This window comes from Megascapheus bottae, chromosome 4, assembly GCF_031878675.1.
Source record: "Megascapheus bottae isolate mThoBot1 chromosome 4, mThoBot2.hap1, whole genome shotgun sequence".
NCBI classification, from domain to species: domain Eukaryota; kingdom Metazoa; phylum Chordata; class Mammalia; order Rodentia; family Geomyidae; genus Megascapheus; species Megascapheus bottae.
Genome location: NC_143512.1, coordinates 10,650,909 through 10,674,525, shown reverse-complemented (window position 1 = coordinate 10,674,525; position 23,617 = coordinate 10,650,909). Strand labels below are relative to the sequence as shown.

The 23,617-nt window shown below is 40.0% G+C and overlaps 1 protein-coding gene across 6 annotated transcripts in view; it reads left to right on the top strand.

The window, feature by feature from the left end:
- Positions 1 to 23,617, top strand: part of Arhgap26 (Rho GTPase activating protein 26) — a 457,842-nt gene that overhangs the window by 122,534 nt on the left and 311,691 nt on the right. For all 6 annotated transcript variants that reach the window (XM_090331301.1, XM_090331302.1, XM_090331305.1 and 3 more), the window contains exons 5-6: positions 5,851 to 5,952; positions 16,629 to 16,739. In XM_090331301.1, coding sequence (XP_090187427.1) covers positions 5,851 to 5,952; positions 16,629 to 16,739 — 213 coding nt within the window. The remainder of the gene's footprint in view (positions 1 to 5,850; positions 5,953 to 16,628; positions 16,740 to 23,617) is intronic.

The window sequence follows — 23,617 nt, the reverse complement described above, 5'->3', positions numbered from 1 at the left end:
AACACATCTTCCTTAGGGCCTTTAGAATGTGGAGGTCTTTACTCTTTCTTTGTAGGTGGCAGAAGTGTGAGTATCTGTATGGCCCCTCTGATACTTTGATGCAGGCTCATAAACCACCCAAAGATAGAGACTGTGACTGTGTGCTTGGACAGTTGACTACCGTGCTCCCATTATGTTGTGGAGTTGTGTTTACTGAGGAGGTCTTGGGCTAGGCCTCTCTTTTTCAGACTTGTCCATCAGGTACAGTGGGCACAGGGACTTCTTGGAGAGGAAGCCATTGGTATTTAGCTTCAACCCTTTTGACTGTGTGTAGAAATGGATCTTCTTCTGACAGATCATTACATATGCAAGAGAAATTGGAAGCCCCAAGATTTATGGAAAATTTCCTGTGGGCAAATAGTAAAACAATGTATGTCTCACAATATAGGCCAAGCCCACATCTGCAAGCCTGCTGTAAACAGAAGTTACTTATCACTGACCTGACCTGGAGGACTGTGGCCAAAGGTTAATGCTAATGTGTTGGAAAGGAATCTTACTCATATTTAAAAGATGGCTTCTATGGTGTTCTGCCTTGAGAAATCACCGGGAAATCCAGTCTGTTTAACCTTCAGTAGAGTGTCAGAGGCAACCTGCAGGGAAGATGTTTTCATTGGAAACAGTGAAAGCAAAAGGCTTTCCAACATTTTCCTGTTTTTCTGGAGTAAATTCAGCCATAGTCCCTTGTGCCACCGGTGGGGCATTTCAAGCAATGCCACTTGCTTGGTGTAGATTTTACTCCATTGTGAAATATCCTTGAAAAGTGGTTAATGTAGTGGACTTAAGGGCTGTGCTTGGACCTCCTGCCTTCTTTCCTTTCCTTTCTTCCTCTCTTCCTTATCCATCCTTTCTCCCCTTTCTTGCCTTCTCTCTCTTTCCTTCTCTGTACCCGCTCTCCTTGATCCCTTTCTTCCTCTTTCACTCCTCCTTTCCCACTCTTTTTTTCCCCACTCCCTCTTCTCTCTCTTCCCCAATCACACCTAGAAATGGTATGATAATTGAACAAGACAAATGTATTGTGAGGATCTTTCAGAAGGATAATTGGTTTTAGTTTGAAGAAGAAATTGTTTGTAGAAAAAAATTGCCTGTTTTTTTTTTTAAATTTGATTTTATTGTCAGGGTGATGTACAGAAGGGTTACATTACATACATGAGGTAATGAGTACATTTTTTGTTGAATATGTACCCCCTTCCATGTTTTTCTCCCACTTTCCCTCCCTCCCAGTCCCCCCCACCAAGTTGTGAAACTCATTTCCAACATACTGTCTTGTGAGCATCACAAGATTTTTATTGTTCCCCTTCCCTTCTCTAATTCAGATAAAGGTATATACAATACACAGGGCACCATAATCGATACAATGTAAGCAGGGGATAAATCACAAGGAGGGAAAATGAAGGAAAAAAAGATATTTTACAAAGCATTTGTACCAATTTCAGTTTGCATTTTCTAGAAAGGGAAGCTCATTTGATTATGGAATATGTGATTGGAAGAAAATCTTATTCCACTAGCAACTCGTCCAGGATTCTGAACTGTGATTGCTGAGAAGACACTCTGTGAGAACTTTCTCACGCTTGTTGACCTGCTGAGGAGCAGAGCCATGGGTCTGGTGCTCCTGAACAAATATCTCTGGCTTCTGAGGCTGTATAGAGCTTGGAAGGTCTCTGGCTTCTGAGGCTATAAAGAGCTCGGAGGCACAGCAGACCTGCATATTGAGTCATTCTTCCTGTAGTTACTTCTCCTTCTGAGCACAGTGCCCCTTGGTTGGCCTCTTCTCCTGCCTTATTTTGTGGTTGCCAGTCTGCTCAGGAGATACGAAGTCCGAGTAGGCTTCCTCTGGATTTAATACTAGTCATAGCAATCACAAGAACACACGTTTTGGGGAAACTCTCAGAGGTGGGGTGTATAAGAAAAAAATAATTTAAATAAAATAAGCAGTTAAGCATCTTTTCCCTCATGCATGCTCTCATTTACCAAATCATTAATTATCAATAATACTAAAGTGGTTTTGACAGTACCATGTGATAGCTGCCTGGGAGAGAATTCTGAGTGTTCTTGTGCTAATAAGGCTGCCCTAAGGTTTATATTTCTGCACTGGAGGTAGATATTCAGTGCTATAAAGGAAGTAGAGCAGACATTAGACAATGGTGGCTGAGATGGGCTTAGAGCTAGGCAACATGGGTCCAGATCTCAGTTCTACCACTTACATGTAAATTTAGACTGAACCTCCCATGGCCATACTCACATAAAGTGCTTGAAAGTATATTTGTTACATAGTTCTTTGATGTTGGCTATTAGATGTACAAAGTATTTGCTAAGAAAATGTGTGAGGTGCTGGCTGCTGTGTGCTTGACATGGTGCATTGCACTGAGGTTTGGTAGAGAGCAAGGCAGATGTGGTTGTGCTTATGGGGTGGATGGAGAGAAAGACATTAGACAAAAAGACATAAACAAATGTGTAATTTCAAGTTGTGCCTGGTTCTTAGAAGGGTTATCTTTGTGGAATTTTTCAAGGCAAGTGGTATGCTTGCTGGGAAATAGGTAGAAATAGATGCTAGGTTTATTATCACTACCCCTTCATCATCATCTCTCCTACTACCATTACCAGCATTGTCACTGTGCCCACATTACCAATTTTTTTTTTTACCAATCCAGCCACTACTGTCTCCATATCTTCATCATCGTTATTATCACTATCACCTCCATAATAAGCTCCACCTCATCTCTTTCCCACCACAGTCATTATCATCATAAAAATAATATTGAATATTTTCCACATACCACTCACTGACAATCCTATAAAGAGGAAGCTGTTCTTATCCTTATTGTATTATACAGCTAGAAGACCAAACTTGAGTACCAGGGGTCTTGTCTTATTTATAGATGAGGGACAGTCATTCCGTTAGAAGAATTTAGCCCTGATTTGTGCATTTTCTTAACTCTGCCTTTTATCTACTTAGCCACCCCTCCCTCAGCCACCTCTCTGGAATGTAGATACTAGGTTGTGTCCTGCAGACCAGACACCCTTCCATCTTAAGAACATTTCCTAAATCTCTTAGTTATTTCCAAAGAGATCTTTGTTTTTACCAGACAGAAGCTGCTTCCCCTTTAAAGCTCTTCTCTTTGTTCTTGGGCTGGGTCTTGGCTCAAATAGTAGTGCCTAGCAAGTACAAAGCCAAGTTCACACTCCAGTACTGCAAGCAACAACAACAGCAACAACAACACAAATAAACTCTTTCTCTAACTTTGACTATCCTCTTGAACATAGAATGCAGAGGTTTGAATTATCCCAAATCACAGGAAAACAATAATTGACAGCTGTCTAAGCTTCTCTTATCTTTGATTAGCTGGTCTGTGCTGGCCTAGGGTTGTTATTTTTGGGGTTGCTGACAAAGTGAATGAAATTGACAAATGTGGGTACTAGATGGACTGGCATCTCAGCTTGAAGTTTTTGGTTGTGTCTAGGATGCTCCTTAAATTTGAAGGAATAATCTTCCTTGGGCTGATTCTTCATTTGCTTTGTATGTTGTGTAAGTGGTATATACTGTAGTATTTTAAGTAAAATTCAGATTTTTAGAAATGAATTCACTTAAACTAAAACTGTGTATGATTAGTCTTCCCTGTCTTAGGGCCTGCAATCTTGCTGTGAAGCAGTAAATTCAAGAGCGTGTTAAGGCTTCAGACAATAGCTTTTTGGCTCAGTCTTTGCTAAAAAGCATTTTCACTTCCCTTCCAGAAAGCTCTACCCTTGTCCTATCAGGTGTTCAGGTCTTAGCTCATATTTCTTCCCCTTATTTGAGGCCTTTCCTGGGAACCTTAACTAATGACCCTTTGAGACTACATATTTATCCCTTCGTAGAACTTAGATTTGTCTGTAATTATATTGCTTATTTATTTACTATTTGTGTTGCTCTTTCTACTAGAACTTTTCCATAATGAAGGGAGGGACTATAACTATTCCATATTTCTAGAACTTGAAGTACAGCCTAACAGACTAAATTGCTCACTATGAATTTGTTAAATTAATACATATATTTCTGAGGTTCTTTATTTGATTGGAAAATTGTTTTGCTCTTGCAGGCCTGACAGTTGCACAAAAAAGATCTTCTATGGGCTCCATGTTAATGAAAAGTAGGAATGATGCCCAGGATAAAGACATTTGAACATACTTAGTGGACTAGGAATCACTCTTGGAACGTGGAGAGACTGGAGCCACATCTTTAGCGTGGTAGAAATCTTGGGCCTGGGAGGAGTTGTCTTGAGCTCAAATTACAACTCTGTCAATCTCCATAACATTTTACAAGTTAACCAGCTTAGGTTTAAGTCTTTTTTTTTTTTTTTTTTTTTTGGTTGGTCATGGTGCTTGAACTCTGGGCCTCAATGCTGTCTGTCCCTAAGCTCTTCAGCTCAAGGCTAGTGCTCTACCACTTGGAGGCATAGTGCCACTTCCAGTTTGCTGGTGGTTAATTGAAGATAAGAGTCTCATGGACTTTCCTGCCTGGGCTGGCTTTGAACTGTGATCCTCAGATCTCAGCCTCCTGAGTAGCTAGGATTATAGGCATGATCTACCAGTGTCTGACTTTCTTTTCATTTTGAAGATAATAATTTAGCATGATAAAAATTTCTCAAAGGAAAAATCAAATGATCAGAAGCCTATTTCCTGACTGAAATATTTTCACTTAGGTTTATACCCATCTATTCTTTGTAGGTAGATATATTACATAGGCTGATCGAGTTTGTAACATGCTGTTGATAGTTTTGGTTTTCCTTCTGTCATGATCCATTAAATAATTTTTCATTAGAATCACATTTATTAACTATTCTGACCTTTCATTCATTCATTCTTGTTTTTTCCTTTTCTTTTTGCAGTCATGGGGCTTGAACTCTGGGCCTGGACACTGTCCCTGAGCTCTTCAGCTCAAGGCTACCACCCTACTCTTTGAGCCACAGCCCTACTTTCCCTTTTCTAGTGATTAATTGGAGATAAGAATCACATATTCTTTAGTGCCTGGGCTGGCTTTGAACCTCAATCCTCAGATCTCAGCCTCCTGAGCAGCTAGGATTACATGTTTGAGCCACTGTGCCCAGCTGAGCTTTCATTCTTCTAAATCCTAGCCTTTTTATTTTTTCGTGGTTTCCTTTTTTGCTGGCATCAGTGGTACCATCATGAACACATTTGTGAAGACACTGTTTTCAATTATTTCTCAACATAGAGAAATAACTTCATGTGACAATACCACCCAGTATGTGGTACTAAGAAAACAAAGGAAAGTGTGGTCTATATGTACAGGGGTGTACAGGGGTGGTATTTGGACACCTAAGGCTGGCCGTAGTATAGTCTAGCTATAGAACACTCAGACCAAGAATAGATCCTCCTTCCTAGGCACTGGCTTCATAGTAAGCCTCCCCACTTTCTGTAGCTGGGAACATCTGTTGTATAGTAGAAACCAGAAATGTAGGCCTCACATTGGAAAATCTTTCTTTTCTTCTTCGTTCTTTTGTGGTGCTGGGAATCGAATTCAGGGCCTTGTACATGCTAAGCAAGTGTTTTACTATAGAACCATTCCCTTGCATCCAAGTGAACTTCTTAGAAAGCATAGCCCTGGTCTTGCCATTATTAAGTACTAGCATTCATCTTATTTGGTATTGTGCTGGTGCCTGTAATAGACAGGTCTGGGCCTAGTTGACAGTGGTAGTGTTTGAAGAGTAGGAGCCACCATATTTTGTATGCTGAAGGAATGATGAGACCCTGAAGAGGAGCAGAAAAAAGGAGCAGAATGACCATGTGTTACTCTTTTTCTTCTTTTTCTTTTTTCAGGAAGCCAAAAAGAAGTATGACAAAGAGACAGAGAAGTATTGTGGCATTTTAGAAAAACACTTGAATTTATCTTCTAAAAAGAAGGAATCTCAGCTCCAAGAGGTAGGAAACTTGACAAATAACCTGAATAATGTGTTTATTTTTCAGATGATGTTGTAGATATATGTTGGTCCTTCTCTATCTGGGAATGTCAGGGTTGGAAGAGAATTTGGGATTAGAAACTCATCCTAATGCCTCATCCACTGTTTGAAGACTTCATTGTCTTTGGATCATCTCATACCACTGGTTCTTAATATCAAGCTGAAATTTGTCTTTCTTTTCTCTTACTTTAGGCCTTACTTCAGTACTCTGTTAAGTCACCTTTTGTTTTTCTGCCTTGTTTGTAGCAGTAATTTACTTTGCTACCAGCTGAAACATTGTACTCATTCTTTCTTTTATTTGATATTTTTTATTGTAATTAATAAAAGGGTTATATGATATTTGCCAGATAGAAGGTGCATTAATTCACATACATTGATACCCTTTCACATGTCTTGGTCCCCATAACCCTCCCCCCCAACCCCCATCTTGTTTTCCCCCCTTCCCTATCCAATTTCAAATAACCAAATACAAATATATCCGATATATCAGATAACAAAGTGAGATACTTTAACAATATGAGATAACCAAGGGACAGCAAAAGAGCTGAGAGATAACATATAGTACCTTAAGGACAGCAATCATTCATTATATAGCTTTTGTTTCTATATCCTAGAGGTCCTTTCAATTAGCGTCATACTATATGGCCTTATGTATCTAGGTTTTGCTCTATCGCAAATCTCTGCTAGGAGAGCCCAAGGTTTCTACTGATTATGACAAATGAGGGAAACCATTGAGCCTAAGTTCCTTTGAGTCTGGCTTACTTCACTTAATATGATTTTTTCTAAGTCTTTCCATTTCCTAACAAATGGGGCGATGTCGTTCTTTCTGACAGCAGCATAGGATTCTGTTGTGTACAAATACCACATCTTGTTGATCCATTCATCAACTGAGGGACATCTAGGTTGGTTCCATATCTTTGCGATGGTAAATAGTGCTGCAGTGAACATTGTTGTGCTAGTGGATTTAGTGTATCCTTGTTTCTGGATGATTGGGTAAATGCCAAGTAGTAGGGTCATAGGGGAGCTCTATGTTTGGTCTTTTGAGGCACTGCCATACTGCTTTCCATAGTGGTTGAATGAGTTTGCACTCCCACCAACAGTGTAGTAGTGATCCCTCCTGGCCACATCCCCTCCAGCATCTGTTATTAGTTTTCTTGATCCTGGCCATTCTAACTGAAGTGAGGTAGAATCTTAGAGTTGTTTTGATTTGCATTTCTTTTATGACCAGAGATGTTGAGCATTTCTTCATGTGTCTATAGGCCATTTTTGTTTCCTCTTCAGAGAAGACTCTCTTTAAGTCTTTGGCCCATTTTTTAATGGGATGGTTGTTACTTTGGAGATTAGTTTTGGAGTGATTCAATTTTTTGAGCTGTTGATATATTTTAGATATGAGGCCTTTGTCTGTTGTATGGTTGGTGAAGATCTTCTCCCACTCTGTAGGCTTCCTAATTAATTTACTAGCTATGTCCTTTGCCATACAAAAGCTCTGCAGTTTAATGCAGTCCCACTTATCCAGCCTTTCTCTGATTTGTGGTGATTCTTGGTTCTTATTAAGAAAGTTTCGACCTGTGCCAAGAAGGCCTAGTGTATCTCCTGTTCCTTCTTGTAAAGTGTTCAGTGTGTTGGCTTTTACCTTGAGGTCTTTGATCCATTTGGAGTTAATTCTAGTGCAGGGTAACAGAGAAGGATCCAACTTTAGTTTTCTGCAGGCTTAACCAGTTCTGCCACCACCACTTATTGAAGAGGCTATCTTTCTTCCATTCTATTTTTTTGGCTCCCTTGTCAAAGATTAGGTGGCCATAGGTCTTTGATTTAATATCTGGGTCCTCAGTTCTATTCCATTGGTCTTCAGGCCTGTTCTTGTGCCAGTACCAAGCTGTTTTGATAATTATAGCTCTGTAATAGAGTCTAAAGTTTGGTATTGAAAGTCCTCCTGCACTGTTCTTTCTGCTAAGAAGTGTCTTTTATTATTCCATATGAAATTTTGGATTGCCTCTTCTATTTCCTTAAAGAATGACATTGGGATATTGATAGGTATTGCGTTGAATTTGTAGATAGCCCTTGGCAAGATTGTCATTCTCATTCTTTCTAATGTTAACTTTTTGATTATTCCACTCTAGTCTTTGCCTTTCCATTTTAAACAGTGTTTTACTGTCATACATAGTTTTTGTGCTTTAGTAATCTTGTTTCAAGAAGATGTTCTTAAGCATGCATTGTTGTGTATGACTATAATCCCACGCTCAGGAGGCAAAGGCAGGAAGATAGCAAGGTTGAGGGCGTCTTGGTTCACAGGCAGATCCTGGTTCAAAAATCTAAGGGGATGCAGTTCAATGTTAGAGCACTTGTCCAGCATATGCAAGGCTTTAGGTTCTTTCCCTAGCAAAAATACAACATAAAAAACAAAACAAAATAAAAAAAACCAAATTGGCTTTGAGTTCTGGATTTGCAGGGGGTTCTTTTTGGACCTAGTTCACTTAAAAAGAAAAAAACCAGCTGTTCACCATTGGTACCACAACCATTTTTACATAGTTCACAGAGCTTTGCATGGTGAGGGAGGTTGTTTCTGGGGGGGGGGCAGTTTCCTACTGGAACTCCAGATTTAACTTCATGAATGCCATCTTGTTTAACTTTTTACAATATGGCCTTTTTTTCATGAGATGTGCTAGAGAAGATTTGGCTTCCAGGCTAGCCTCTTTTTTATGTTATTTCTGTAGAGCATGTGTTGTGCCAGTACTGTCAAATGGAAGCTCATGGGAAGACACTTTGAGCTACAGGCTAACAGATAAGGCACCCAAGAGATGGTGGGGTCCAGTGGTCCATTTGGTTTCTTATACATCTTCACATAGTCATGTGCCATTTCAGAAGTCTTTGCTTTGAAATGGCTATTTAACCTATTTGAGACTGGGGAGATGTAGTTCAGTGTAGAGCTTGCATTTGTGATGCTTGGAGTTTCATCTCCAGCACTATAGAAAACCCAAACCAAACTCACTTAACATTTACTTCTTTGGGTAGTGATAAGAATCCATACTGAATGTGTAGGTATGAGCATTGAAAGATGCATTGACCCCAAGGACTATGTAATTTCACTTCTGCTATGGTAGACTCACTTTCTCGTTTTCCTTTAGTTGATATTTAGAGTTTAGCAACTAACCTATTGAACTAACCTTTTGGACCAGAGCTGCCATTGGATAGATCTCTCAAGTTATGCAGTTTCTCCGTGGTCAGAATGACCATGTGTTATGAAGTGTGTGTTCAGAGCTGAGCAGGTATGCAGCCGTACAGGCACCTGTACACATTGTACACATAGCACCTGTACACATTGGGAATCCACAGTACAGTTGTTTAGTAAGTAGGTGTTCCCCAGAGATTACTGCTGACTTGATCTGGCTTGCTGAAGAAGGTACCTTGTTCAAGATGTATCAGAAGTCTGTGAACTGTGACAAGTTTTTCATATTCTCAGCCTTAATCTCTTTCTTTACATATGAGAAGGTGAATTATAGTTGCTGCACGAATATTCACTACCCCTATAACAGGCTCTTCCTGTCTACCCCCTGAACTCTCATTGGCCAGCTCTGTTCCTATTCTTGAGACATAGCTCCTGGGATATTTTTCAGTTATACTTCTTTATTATATCTTTGTATTTCCATTTTTCAGATATGTATCCCTTTCTAATACTTTTTGAGGGTACGAATGGGCTATCAGCCTTTCTTTTCTCTTCAAATCCTGGAGTGTTCAGTTTTCAAGCATTGCATTCAGTTATATCTGGGCTGAATTCTAGGTAATAAATGCCTAATAATGGCACTAATATTTCCAGCAGATATTTTTCAGGTGTGTATAATTATGTCTCAGATACTGTGTTTTGCACTTTAGACCCAATCTGTTAGAATCTTCTAAATCACCTGATGAGGTATGGATATGAGGAAACTATTTTATGTATGAGGAAACTGAGGCTTTGAGAGGCTCAATAGCCCTCTAGTAGCTAGCTAACCCTAGAAAACCCACTTTGTTGTTCTCAGGATGGATCTTGAGACTCTGGATCCTACCAGACGTTCGTATTCTATACTACTTTCAGGCTGATAAAACTGGAGAGAGGGAGGGACTCTGGTGATTATCCATTGGAACCTTCTTGAATTAATATGAGTTCTTCACAGAGGTCAAGTGATTTATTTGCTCAAGGTGTTCTAGCTATTTTCCATGATTTTTTAACATTACTTTAAAAATCAGGATCAAAAAACACCTGGCCCATTTATTTTTTTTTATCTTTTCATTTTTTTATTGTAATTAGTAAAAGGGTTACATGATATTTGCCAGATAGAAGGTGCATTAATTCACATACATTGATACCCTTTCACATGTATTGGTACCCATTTCCCCCCCCCACACCCCCCATCCATCTTGGTTTTCCCCCCTTCCCTATCAAATTTCAAATAATCAAATACAAATAAATTCAATATATCAGATAACAAAGTGAGATACTATAACAGTATGAGATAACCAAGGGACAGCAAAGGAGATGAGAGACAACATAGTACATTAAGGACAACAATCATTCGTTATATGCACCTGGCCCATTTTTGATGAAGCCTGCTACTTTTGATTGTCTACAGTTGTTCCTTGATTGTAGAGCTTGGAACAAAAATGCTTTTCAATTTAAGACTATCTCAATCTTGACCAGGCACAGATGTTATAATTTTTTATTACACTTAAGATATTAATGTGCTCTGTTCCAGAATAATGTATTTTAGTAGGTGCTATAAAAAGTACTTTCTGTGTAGTCTAATAGCCTTATAAAATCTGCTATTCCAAGCATATATGGTCCTATTTTATAAATAAATTTATAGAATTATTTGATTATGAATGACTGTTGTCCTTAATGTACTATGTTATCTCTCATCTCTTTTGCCATCCCTTGGTTATCTCATATTGTTACAATATTTCACCTTGTTATCTGATATATTTTATATGTACTTAATTGGTTATTTGAAATTGGATAGGGAAGAGGGGAAATCAAGATAAGCAGGGGGATGGAGGGAGGGAAATGGGGACCATGTCATAAGAAAGGGTATCAATGTTTGTGAAGTTATGCACCTTCTATCTGGTGAATATAATGTAACCCTTCTATTAATCACAATAAAAAAAGAATTATTTGATTATTAAAAAAAAAAAAAAAGACTGTACCTAAATCTTTGGAGATGGAAATACAGGGCAGCAGTGTGTGGTGATACTGCCATCTAGTGGATGATTTAAAAAGTCATCATATTCTTGCTTTTTTTTTTTTTTTTTTTTTCTTTTTGCCAGTCCTGGGCTTGGGCTCAGGGCTTGAGCACTGTTCTTGGACTTTCTCAAGGCTAGCACTCTACCACTTGAGCCTCAGCACCACTTCCGGTTTTTTCTACAACTAGCTACTGAATTCTTGCTATGGGCCTAGTACTGGAAGAGAAGTGGAACCGTTAGAAAATGTCTTTTCATGCTTTATGTTTTAGTAGCCAGAAAAGAATAAATAAGAATTTGATCCAAGTGCTAAGGAAATCTACTGCATGGTAGTTAAGAGACTCACTTGGGCAACCTAGTTAAGACAATCTGGCTAATAATTACTTCTCTGAAGAGGTCAGGAGGGTGAGAATGAGTAAGTTGGGTGGAAGTCTGGAAAATGTTCTTCAAGTTGTGGGAATGGCATCAAAAGTCAGAATGACTGGGTCATTATATGGCATAGAGTAGACTACAGTCAAAATGTGCAAGTACATAATATTTCATTTTACATGATTATAATGTAAGACTTTTTTTGACATGCCCTGATGTCAAAAGAAAAGGCATATTTATTTAAAGGAGGATGGTTCCCTGCAGAAGGAACACTTAAGTGCACAGTGTGGGTAAGTGAGAAATTGGAAGTGTTGGAGAACAGGAAAGGGTTCGAATGGGACTTGCAGAAGGGATAGAATGGATAGGACACACCAGGCAGGGGATTGTGGACTATGATGGATTCCAGGGGAAGTCTTTGACAGGGCAGAAGACTGTCTTCTTTAGATTCCGGGAAAAGTCTTCTGGCTGTACGGTGGAGGCTGGGCCAGGACAAGAGAATGCAGCCTGGTTAGGATAGAAGTGCCTTTACCAGGGACAGCTTGCTGGCCTAGGGCAGGGGCAGAAAATACAGCCATTTGCTGAAGAGCCCAGTCTATTCATAGGAACAGCAGCATGGACAGGACACGTTTCTTGTTTTCAACACACTCACATCTTTTATTCTATTTTATATCGGAAGCAGCTTTATCTGAAAGTAAGGACTGCTGTTTTTACTCCCCATTCTCCTGAAAATCAGGACTGGATTTGAACAGCTGGAAAACCCTAGGACCAGTTTGTACCAGAGAGGTTCTTACTGATGTTGTATGTAGCTTTCTTTCAACTGGTTCATCATAGTGCTAGAAGCACTGTGTAGATTCAAAATGACCTCTTCTCTCACTTCAGTCTCAGTTAGCAAACCAGGAGCTGTATATATGTGTGGGGGAAGAAGTTGCCTTCCTCACTATATGTGGTTTGGGTTTGCACTTCAAGAACAGCAAAGATTGCCAACAACTATGGGTCTTGGGCTGATAGAAGCCCAGGTGTCAGGAAGGTGTAAGCCTAGATGTCTAAGTGGCCACATTTAGAAGTGGGAACAGGAACTTGTAAAGCCCTGCCTCCAAATTAGGATCAATATCTCCTCTGTGTGGAGGCTTTAGAAGACTCCTCCATTCTGGTGCTTCTGTTATCTAGCACTTGGCTCAGTAAGACCAGCTATGTAATATATTAAGTTGGCCTGGGAGGAAGTTGAAAGTGTGAAAGTAGAATGTATATACTCTGGCTTGTTTCATAGCATCTTGTATTTTACCAGAGCTGCCTTTTATTTATATGACTATTTGATCATCTGACTAGAGTTAGTGCTAAGTGTTTTCAGTGCTACAAACTTGATGAAAGACTTGGGGGTCAGGAAAGTTTAATGACTGAGTAATGTGGTTCAGGGTCCATTTGGAATAATGTAAGTGTCTATCCTATGTTTGAGCTACAAGAAAGGAATAGTGAAAGAAATAATTTGCTTTGGATCTTTATCTTAGGTAGAGAGTACCAAAGAACTTATTCCTAAGGAAAACTGTTTTGTTTCCCCATGGAGAAGTATGTTCAGTGTAACTCTGTTTTCACAGAACCAGCTGCCATAGCTGCACTGTAGAAATGTCGGGAGCTTGATGGTAAGGGCCGACAGCTCTGCAGTGTAGCATCTTGCTCCTGTTGGGGGCCGAGTAACCCCATGTCTAATAACTTTCTGCTGAGACAAGGCAAGGCTCAAGAGGCAGGGCACAAGACTTGAATAGCATTGGTTACAAATGTGTTATCGTTTATCACTCTCTGCTGGGACCTAGAGTGAGGGTATATTAGCTGGAGGGACTTCCTCAGGAGGGGGGTTTTTATTGGAGAGATTTTCCTGCCTTTGATGAAGCTGCGTGGCATGTCTGATCATGCTCCGGGGAAGGAAGGCTGAGTGCGGAGGACAGTGGGTCTCTCCTCTCAAGGCTTGGACTGGTTGGGGTGTGTTTTTTCCCATCCCTCTTACTAGTCGAGAGGGACCGGGGACAAAGGACCCCGACATACTGGCACCCAACGTGGGGCATGAAAGGGGCACAATGGCGAGTTGAGCCAAGTGAGAGATACATGGAGAAGGGACTGAAGGGCCAGGGAAACCTGAAGGGAAAATGCAGGCTGAAATTGCTCACAGTGAAAAAGACAAAGAAAAAGAAAAAAGGTGGTAAACAAGAGAAAGGGAAGCAACTACTTACAAAATTCAAAGAAGTAAGACTGAAAAACCAGAGAAACCTGAAAAGAAGATACAAAGAAAAACCCATAAAAAGGCAAAAGATAGAAAATTGAGGAAAAGAAAAAAACCAAAAACCCCTCCCAAAGCTAAGGAGAAAAAAGGCAAAGAAGCTGCAGCTGTGTCAAAGCGGAGAGGCAAACACAGCAGAAGCAGCTAGGTGTTTTAACAGTAAAAGATTTTAATAATCATTCCCAGTCCGCCTCCAAAGTCGGCACGGTGGGGAAACTGAGGAACCTTGCGGAGGGCGAGGCAATAATCATTCCCAGATCACTTCTGAAGTGCAGGTCATTTCGGCACGGATGGGAGTCACTGGTCAGAGCGGTATAAGGGCGAGGCAATAAGGGGTTTGGAAAAAGAACTGGAATAAGGAATTTTAGAATAGAACCAAAATGAGTTCAGACCGGAATGACCGATATTATATTTTGCGCGAGTATGAATGTGTGTGTGAAAGGGATTTTAGAATAGAACCGGAATGGGCTCAGACCCGAATGACCGATAAATAATAGATAAATTCATACTTGAAAAACAAAGGCAATTGGGTAAATTTAAGTCTAAACTATAAGGCAACTTATACGGGAGTAAACAGTTTAAGAACAGGTGAAAAGAAGCACAGAGACGCTTGGAAGAATACTTGAGAAAGAGAAAGAATTAAGTGGTAGTGATTTAGAAAACCTGTGCTCGGGTGCAGAATTGCAAAATAGGGAGCCACCGCCTATAGTTGAAAACAGGCTAAAGCTTTTTAGGGTCCCTGGCAAAATATAGAGACAACGCCCCTGAGTCAGCTTGAAGAAGTTACAGTAAATGGATCTTCGCTCATAACCCCCTTAAAATGAAGGGACCAGAGTCATTTTTGGAAGGTGAGATAGGACAGTAGTTTAAAACAAAAAGGGGAGGGGGTTGGAAGACTCTTCTAATTCTTCCATTGCCCTGCTATTCCCTATGGCTTCTGTGATAGTCTTTTTTTATTCTGTTGGTTTCAATAATGTTGTTCTCTTCGTTAATGTTGGAATGCTTCCCTGTTTTCTCTGGCTGTTGTAGTCAGAGCCCCTCAGTATATACCAGTGCCTGTACAGGTGGAGGAGAATGCTTTCCTGCTCATCATTAAAAAAAAGACTTTGGTATTTTCCTGGCCCTGGGCCACATCTGTAGCTGCCGTTACTGCTGCGAGTATTGCCCTTGCCACTGTGGTTCCTACAGAGAATGCTTTGAATAAGCCATTAATCAGCATGTGTGGACTGGAATTGTTATGTGCACAAATGACACATATTAATATTCTAACTTTGGGTGATTGGTTAAGACTATTTTGGGACTTGATCAAAGATGGGCAGGAGTGATTGGTTTGGCTTTATTTTTATGCACTATAATTGTAATATGTCTATGTTGCTTGCCTACAAAGTCAACGCAGAAAATGAATGCTAATGCGACAGGCGTTGGCTCCCATGGAAATAGGTGCATCCACTCAGGTCTGATTTGCTTAAATGGATGGCTGGTAGTCAAAGATGGGCAAGGCCCAGCTGTTAGCCTATCAACCTACGACAGGAGCCAAGTAAAAAGGACTTGGTGATCCCATGACGGGTAAGAAGACTAGTGAGCTTGGAGACACCTAAGACAGGCACAGTCCATCTGATATGATGGTAGCCCCATATATCCTAGGTTTTGTCTTCTTTCTAAAATAAAGACGGGGGAGATATTGGGAGCCGAGTAACCCCATGTCTAATAACTTTCTGCTGAGACAAGGCAAGGCGCAAGAGGCAGGGCACAAGACTTGATAACCATTGGTTACAAATGTGTTATTGTTAATCACTGTCTACTGGGACCTAGAGTGAGGGTATATTAGCTGGAGGGTCTTTCTTAGGAGGGGGGTTTATTGGAGAGAGAGATTTTCCTGCCTTTGATGAAGCTGCGTGACGTCTCTGTTCATGCTCTGGAGAAGGAAGGCTGAGTGCGGGAGGACAGTGGGCCCTCTCCTCTCGGCTTGGACTGGTCAGGGTGTTTTTTTCCCCATTCCTCCTACTAGTCGAGAGGGACTGGGGACAAAGGACCCTGACACTCTTTCACATGTACTTGCTGCTCTGATTTGAGATCTCAGATCCATAGTTAATTATACCCACAGGGGGTCTGTCTTAGACACTCCCATACAGGGTGACAAATGGCAGTCAGGGGAATAATGTAATTACCTATTGGCAGAAAATCATGTATCATTGTCACAAAGGGTTTGGGATTTGTGTGAATTGTTTGGGAGTTTCCAGCCTGCTACCAGCTTGCTTTGCTCACTTGGAAGAACAGGATAAGGAGGAGCCTACTGGTGTTCTGTTTTACTCTAAAAGTCTTCTTGCCATGGAGTCCTGGTTCAACTCAGGATTTGGAGGGGCTGGGGGGGGGGGCGGTTTGTGGTTGAGTTTTATGGTTTAAGAACAGTCATTGGTCTTGGAGGCAGATCTACCAGGGTTGAGATTCTTTTTCTGCCATTTAACAACTCCATGATCTAAGTCAGGTTAATGTTAGCAGACTTTATTTTCTTTCTGTAAGCTAAAGATGAGGATAATATCTCCTTTATGCAAATTTAGTAGAGATTATATAAAAATATTAAGGTTTAAATATAATGATGTATTTACAACTGTGGACTTGATATCTGGCACAAAGTTAGTGATCACCTAACCTTTTTATCATCTTACATCCTGATCACACATCTTGATTTGTTTTTAAAATTATCTCCATAGTTTTTTTCCCCCCTGCTTGCTTAGTATTCTCTTTTGAGTAACCATATATTTTTCTTTTATATTCCATCTTGTTTGTAGGCAGACAGCCAAGTGGACATAGTCCGGCAGCACTTCTATGAAGTATCCCTGGAATATGTCTTCAAGGTGCAAGAAGTCCAAGAGAGAAAGATGTTTGAGTTTGTGGAGCCTGTAAGTAGCTATTCAGGGATTAATGGTGTGCCTATTCCTACATCCCAGCTACCTTGTAGATTACAAAGTGCTCTGTATTGTTGCCAGTTCTAGCACTATGCCTTCTGCTCAGACACACACACCCAGTGTTTGTCATTCTGGCTCCCTTGGATTGTTCCTATCAGACTCTTCAGGAGCCCTAAGTATCACAGCTGCTTGGTAATGGATACAGATCTCTCAGCGTCTGCCTCTCATTGTCTTTGCTGTGCTCTGTGGTTTCCAGTATGGCAGAGTGTAAGAGGACATGCAGAAAAGGAGGCATTCTCATCTTCCTAGGAAACAGTGACTATAATCTAACTTTCCTGCTTTTTCCAACCCTTTGTATCATATAATTCAAAGTAGGAGTATATACATGGTTCTTTCTCTTTTTGCCCCTTCTTACCCCACTCATCTAATCAAAAGAGGTTATAGCAAGCCATGTCTCATGGTATAAAGATTCTTCTGAGCAGACAGAACGTAGGGGTAAAGTCAGACTTTAAGCTACCCCAGAATGGTTGTGATTTCAATCCTGACATGGTGTTTTTTCTGCCCTGCTGTGATGCTGGTGAACAGAACAGAATTCACAGCAGGAATTAGTCATGGACACACCAAAATCACACAAATCTTCACTTAGAACTCTTGCCAACCTTTGATTATTCAGCCAACATGAAAACTATAAGCTTTAAGGCTGGACCTTCGTGTGCAAGACCTGACTTTCTGGGTTTAAGAAAGGATAACTGGAACTGCTAGCCCACAGTTGTAATCCTGGATCTGGGGGATTGTAGTTTGAAGCTCAGGCAGAGAAACCTATGTGACTCGATCTCCAATTAATCATTAGTATGCCAGGCGTAAGGTGTTGCTCAAATGGTAGAGTACAGGACAAACAAGCTGAGTGAGTACAAGACTCTGAAGTTGGACTCCAGTGCCACCAGAAAAGGAAAAGAAAAAAAAAATTCAAGAAAAAAAAATTACTAAGAAGCTGAAAGAAAATGACTTAGGAAAAAGGAAAGTACATCACTTGTCCCATTGATAAATGATAAATGTATAATACTTTTTAACCATTCAGAGTTATTAGTAGTTTCATCAAGATTCCAATTAGCTTTGGACTCTCTATTATCTTTTCCTAAGCCGAAAGTGATTTTAGGATGCTACTCATAGCTAACTAACTCATTTTGCTAAGTCTTTAAATTCCTGAATCATCCCAGTCTTTTTCTTTGATATTAGAACAGGTAGAGCCAACTTCTTGTTCATTGTTGATGTCAGAGAAAATTCTATTGTTCTTCGTTAGAGATGAGTAGGATAGAAGGGAACCAGGGAAGCAGCAGTTCTTCTGCTGAGGTCCAGAGGTGGTGGTACAGCCTCCATCACAGCTTAGCTTGGGACTCCTTTCCTGCCATCAGGGCAGGAGTTCACATGCTGTCACATAGAATGGATCTTTAGCATAATTTCTGTTTCCTTTTACTAGAGTTTCTAGGCAAAAAAAAGGACAGTGCAATTCTAGTAACCTAGTATCCATTGCTAAGTATCACTCTCTATTTGTTTTTGATGAAATTTATTCTAATTGTCCCATCTAATCTAATGAGCTAAGTATTTTTTGTGACTTTGGTAATTTTCTTTGGATCTCTTAGCAGATCCATTTGTTGGCTTTTGCTAAGTGACAGCCCCCAAACCTCAGACATTTATTATGTCTTCGAGGTTAGATAATCTAGGATAGATGGCTTTGCTCATTTGGGCTTCCCTCCTTTACTATCTTTTCCCTTCCTTTCCCTCATGTCCCTTCACTTCCTTTTTATGGTAGGGAGTAATTTTTAGTTAAAGAAACACATAAAAGATTAACCATTCAATTTCTTGGCATTCTATTGTGTATCCTTTTCAAAGAGTTTTCACAGTAAGAGGCAATTGTGTGATGGCTAAGGTTTCTGCCCGAAATTCCAGCCACACCATTTTTAGTTTATCTGGTCAAGTTTATTGGAGTCTCACTTTCCTTATCCACAAAATGAAGATAATAGTACCATGCTGAAAGGATTATCTGAGCTGATATATGTGAGGTGCTTAGAACAGAACGTGATTACCACTCATTTAAAAAGTAGCCATTTGTTTGTATTTATAAGCAAATGAATCAGGTGCCAATATTAATAGAGCCTACCTGTTTTTCTGTTAATCTTGATAGATCTAAAAATCATGTGTTTATTGATGAACAGGAAAAATGCTGACATCCCAGCCACTATGAAGAAAACACAGCTCCTCTGGGAATTCAGGGTGTCAATAGTGTAGAGCTAGCCAGGGTAGCAGGCAGTCAATGGCAGTGGATAAGGATGGATGCTAGAAAAGTACCAGAGAGACTTAAAAAGTACAACATCACGGCACTTGCAGATACTTTTTAGTCACTTAGTAAGGTATCAAGGGAGCTAATGGAAATTTCCAGTGTGATATTAGGATAAAGAAAAAGTGACAGGAATTGATGCAAACTTAAGCAAGTAATTGAGAGTCTAAATGTAGATTGGATTATGATATGTTTTCCTCACTTTTCTATGGAAGTTCTTGTCTTAGAATACCTCAGCTTCTAGGTAAGCCAGTGGCTTCAGGGGTTGGGTACAGGGGAAAGATAGTGGTAGCCTCTACTTTTCTGTGGTATTTCCTCTACCTACCTCAATTGTGCTATAGAAATATCAAATGAAACTTCCAGAAGCAAAAAACAGTTCATAAGTTTTAAGTTGAGTCAGAAGCCCCCAAACACTGGTGGTATTGTGATATCTAGTGCCGTTCCTCTTCATCCTGCCTGGAATTGTCAACCAAATTCATGGCATATATGCCACCTCACAACCACTTGTGAGCTTGGTCGCCATCTTCGTTATGAGATTGACTTTTAGCAATAGTGCAGTGCTTGTGTTCATGTACCATTTATGTAGAAACCTAACACCACATTATAGTGCAGCATCAATCCCTCACAGCCTCTCCCCACATAGGTACCACCAGAAGGGTGAGTGCTGTAGAGTGAGATACTCTCAGACCAGATAACCTTTATTATAGTTTGTATTACAGTTGGTCTCTTTTGTTATCATTATCATTGGTACTGAGCATAATTTGTAAATTAAACTTCATCCAAGGTATATGTGGCTGGATGAAAATGTAGTAGATGGTTGCTACCCTGAAGTTCTGATACCCATTGGTTGCTTTCAGCAGGTCCCCTTGTTGACAGGGTACCTGTCAGAGGTGGGCGGGTAGTTACAACTGTATTCCTGCAGTGAAAGACTACTCTGAGATCAGTGGTTCTCAGTGTTAGAAAGTCAGTTATAGCTTTGAAATGTAAAGAGAGGCCCATGATATGCATCTGAGTCATTCTCCATGATATCCTTTGTACAGTACAGTTGGAGCCACTAGATTGCACAGAATTAGAAGATGAAATACAAAGAATGGTCTTAGTTGATAGTCTTAGTTGTCTTGTTCTGAGCTAAGGGCTTTACTTACATATGCCATTCAATGCTCATACCATCTCTGAGGGATGGGTACTATACTTACCTGTATTTGCAGATGAAGAAATGGAAACACACCCCACACCCAGATATGACCTTTGTGAATAGCAGAAGTGGAATGGCTTGGCCTTAATACCTATAGATTGCTTACAGGCAGAAAGGAAACCAGCAGGAAATCAATTAAACTAAATTGCTTGGTATGGAGTATTTAGTCTCAATTAAAGGAATCCAACTTTTTTTTTTTTTTGGTGGGTCATGGGGCTTGAACTCTGGGCATAGGCACTGTCCCTGAGCTCTTCAGCTCAAGTGTACTTCCCTACCCCTTGAAAACTTCTTTTCTAGTGATTAATTGGAGACAAGAGTCTCATGATTCTTTAATGCCTGGCTGGCTTTGAACCGTGATCCTCAGATCTCAGCCTCCTGAGTAGCTAAGATTACAGGTGTGAGCCACTGCTCCCAGCAATCCTCCAGTTTTTTTTAAAGATCCTCTGTGCACATTGACTGTATTTATTTGTTTCTTAGAAAGTAACTTCATAGACTAGGATATTATTGTCCTCTAGAAAAATACAGTTTATTTCCTAAGAAAGAAAAGTAAACCAACACTATATGTATATGTATGTATTTCTGTGTCTGTATGTACACACACAAGCACAAATGTACATGCCAGAAAACTTTATTTTTATTGTTGAGATACAAAGCTTCTAGAAATGTGAATTGCAGATAATGACATATTGACTTTATGAAGGTGAAATTTTGTTGGCTTTGTTTCTTGATTTGTCATAATGAAAGCTGCTCAGTGATACAGAAATTCATCTTCCATGTTCATCACCTCTCTGAATCTTTTTTTTTTTTTTTTGCCAGTCCTGGGCTTGAGCTCAGGGCCTGAGCACTGTCCTTGAACTTTCTCAAGGCTAGAGCTCTACCACTTGAGCCTCAGCACCACTTCCGGTTTTTTTCTATGTATGTGGTACTGAGGAATTGAACCCGGGTCTTCATGCATGCTAGGCAAACACTTTAATCACTAGGCCAAACTCCCGGCCCACCTCTCTGAATCTTAACTCCTCAGTATTTCTTGGTATTGTATCTTCCTCTTTTCCCCAACTCTTGTGTCCTATTGTACTTCCCATGTCTTCCCCCATTGTCTCCTGTTCTGGGCTTTTCCTGCTCAGCTTGGTCTGGACTTCTAAGTCAACCTTAATTCTGTCTCTCTTGCAGAACAACTCATGGCTACTCACATGCGAAGACTGTCCCGTAGATAATTGGCATTAACCACTACTACTGATGGTTATCAGTGTTACCATTATTACTCTCCTGTTAAAGATTAGTTGAGAAGTGTAATGAGTTGTGTGTCCTACCTAGTCCAGTCAGTGTTTTAGATCACCCTTATGGTGGCTATGCTCCTTGTTGTAGGGGTAATGAATCTTGGTAGCTCCATTAGTTTGGGAGAGCTGCTGTAATGAAGTATAAACTAGGGTGATTCAATACAAATTTAAATTGAGATGTTGGTAGGGCATGGTTCCTCTGAAGCCTACATGGCATGAATCTTTCCTTTCCTCTCCTAGATTCTTGTGATTTGTATGAAGTCTTTGTCATTAACTTGGCTTCTAAATGTCTCACATCAGTATCCATCTTCATATGGACAGTTTCTTTTTGTGTGTCTGCCTCTGTGTTCAACTTTGCTCTTTTCTAATGATACTAGTCTTTTTATAAAGGTATCAGTGCCATACTAATGACATTATATCAAGTTGATTCCATCTGTAAAGTTGATTCCATCTATCTATCTTTCCTGGGTGCATAATAATATTATGTCCTGTGAATGGTGATAAACTTAATTTATCAGATACCTCAGACTATGTTGAAGTGCAGCTAGGGCTAACTTGAACAGTTCCAACTTCATTGATTCATTTGTAAAATAATTATATCTATCATTGTCATATGGGAAGTAGGAATAGGTTTTGCTTGTAGTTATTCTCTAATGATGATAATAGGAATATGTCAAAGAGAGGTGGGGAAGGTTTTTTTTGTTGTTGTTGGGCTGTGATTTCAAGCTGACCCTTCTTATTTGATAACTGGGAGTCTTCTATAAGCTCCCCCTCTTTAGAGTGTTCCAGTAAACATATTCACTGAAATAGATAAATCATCCATCCAACTTCTGGGTCTTTCTGTGGGCTTTACTTGCCCCTGAAAAGTGGACTTCCATTTCCCACTGACTAATAGATTTAAATGTTCAATGTGAAAGGGAGGCAAAGGAGGAACGAAAAGATACTGGGTGGGGAGAAGGAGGTGAGATGGGCCTCAAATAACAATACTTAAGGAATTAATGCCTACTTACAAATGAATAATCAAGGTATGAGGGTGAAGAAACAAAATCCAAGATGAATATTAGTAGCTCTTTCCCTCTGAAGCATTTGCACATATCCTGGGGTTGCATTTTGGTAAGCTATTTGAGAATATTTAATTACTGCAAGCTAGAGGAGCCTGTTTAACTGAAGAAGTCAGAGTTAGTAAGAGGAGTGGCTTAGAATAGGGGATTATCTGCTTCACTGTTCACTGGTAGGGGTGGCTTCAAGCCTTACAAGAGTACAGCATTTGCTGGCCTGAGGGATGGAAGAGATAAGGAAAGGGAAAGAACAGTTTTTATTGTAAATGCTTAGACCAGGTTTGCAAGAAAATCTCTTCTATGTTACTGCATTTACAAGGGACAGTATGAATGTCCTTTCTCTCAGAAAAAATACTTTGTAGAGAGTAAATATAAAGGCAGGAAAGAGTTCTTCAGTATCCTTTGGTGATTCTGTATGGCTGGCCACTATTCACTGATTTATGCCAGGGATGTATATGGTGACATTCAAAGCTTCTCCCCTCCTCTCCCTCCATCTTGAACTTTTAAAAATTGTTTATTTTCTTTAAAGAGTAGTATAAAAGGTTTCAATTCATGTGTAAATTTATGGCACTTGATGTTTTTATAACTAGAGGATCTACCAGTGTGTGTTCCCCATCTTTTGTGAGAATCTTAGGGAGCAGATATGTCTTGGAAGTCATGATGCAAGAGTGTTAAAATCTAGATTTTGTGCTTGGCATTACCTCACTGAGCTGTTGACAAGCTGGCTTAGGTGTGTGGCTGGCTCATCTTGAAGTCAAGATTAGGTAGAGTTCCTCCTACCTTGGTCCTAATTAACTCTTCCTCAAAGCAGATACAGGGTACGGGTGGAAGGTTGGATGAAATACTTTAACTATTGTTATTAGGACTGTCTCTGAGGAAGGGAGATGTATGTATAAATAAGCGGGATGGGATTATGTTTAATGGTATAGGTAAGATCATTTAGGAAATAAATGCACCAATATGGAGCAAAGCACATGGGGAGGGAGAACATGTGAGAGCCTGGAGAA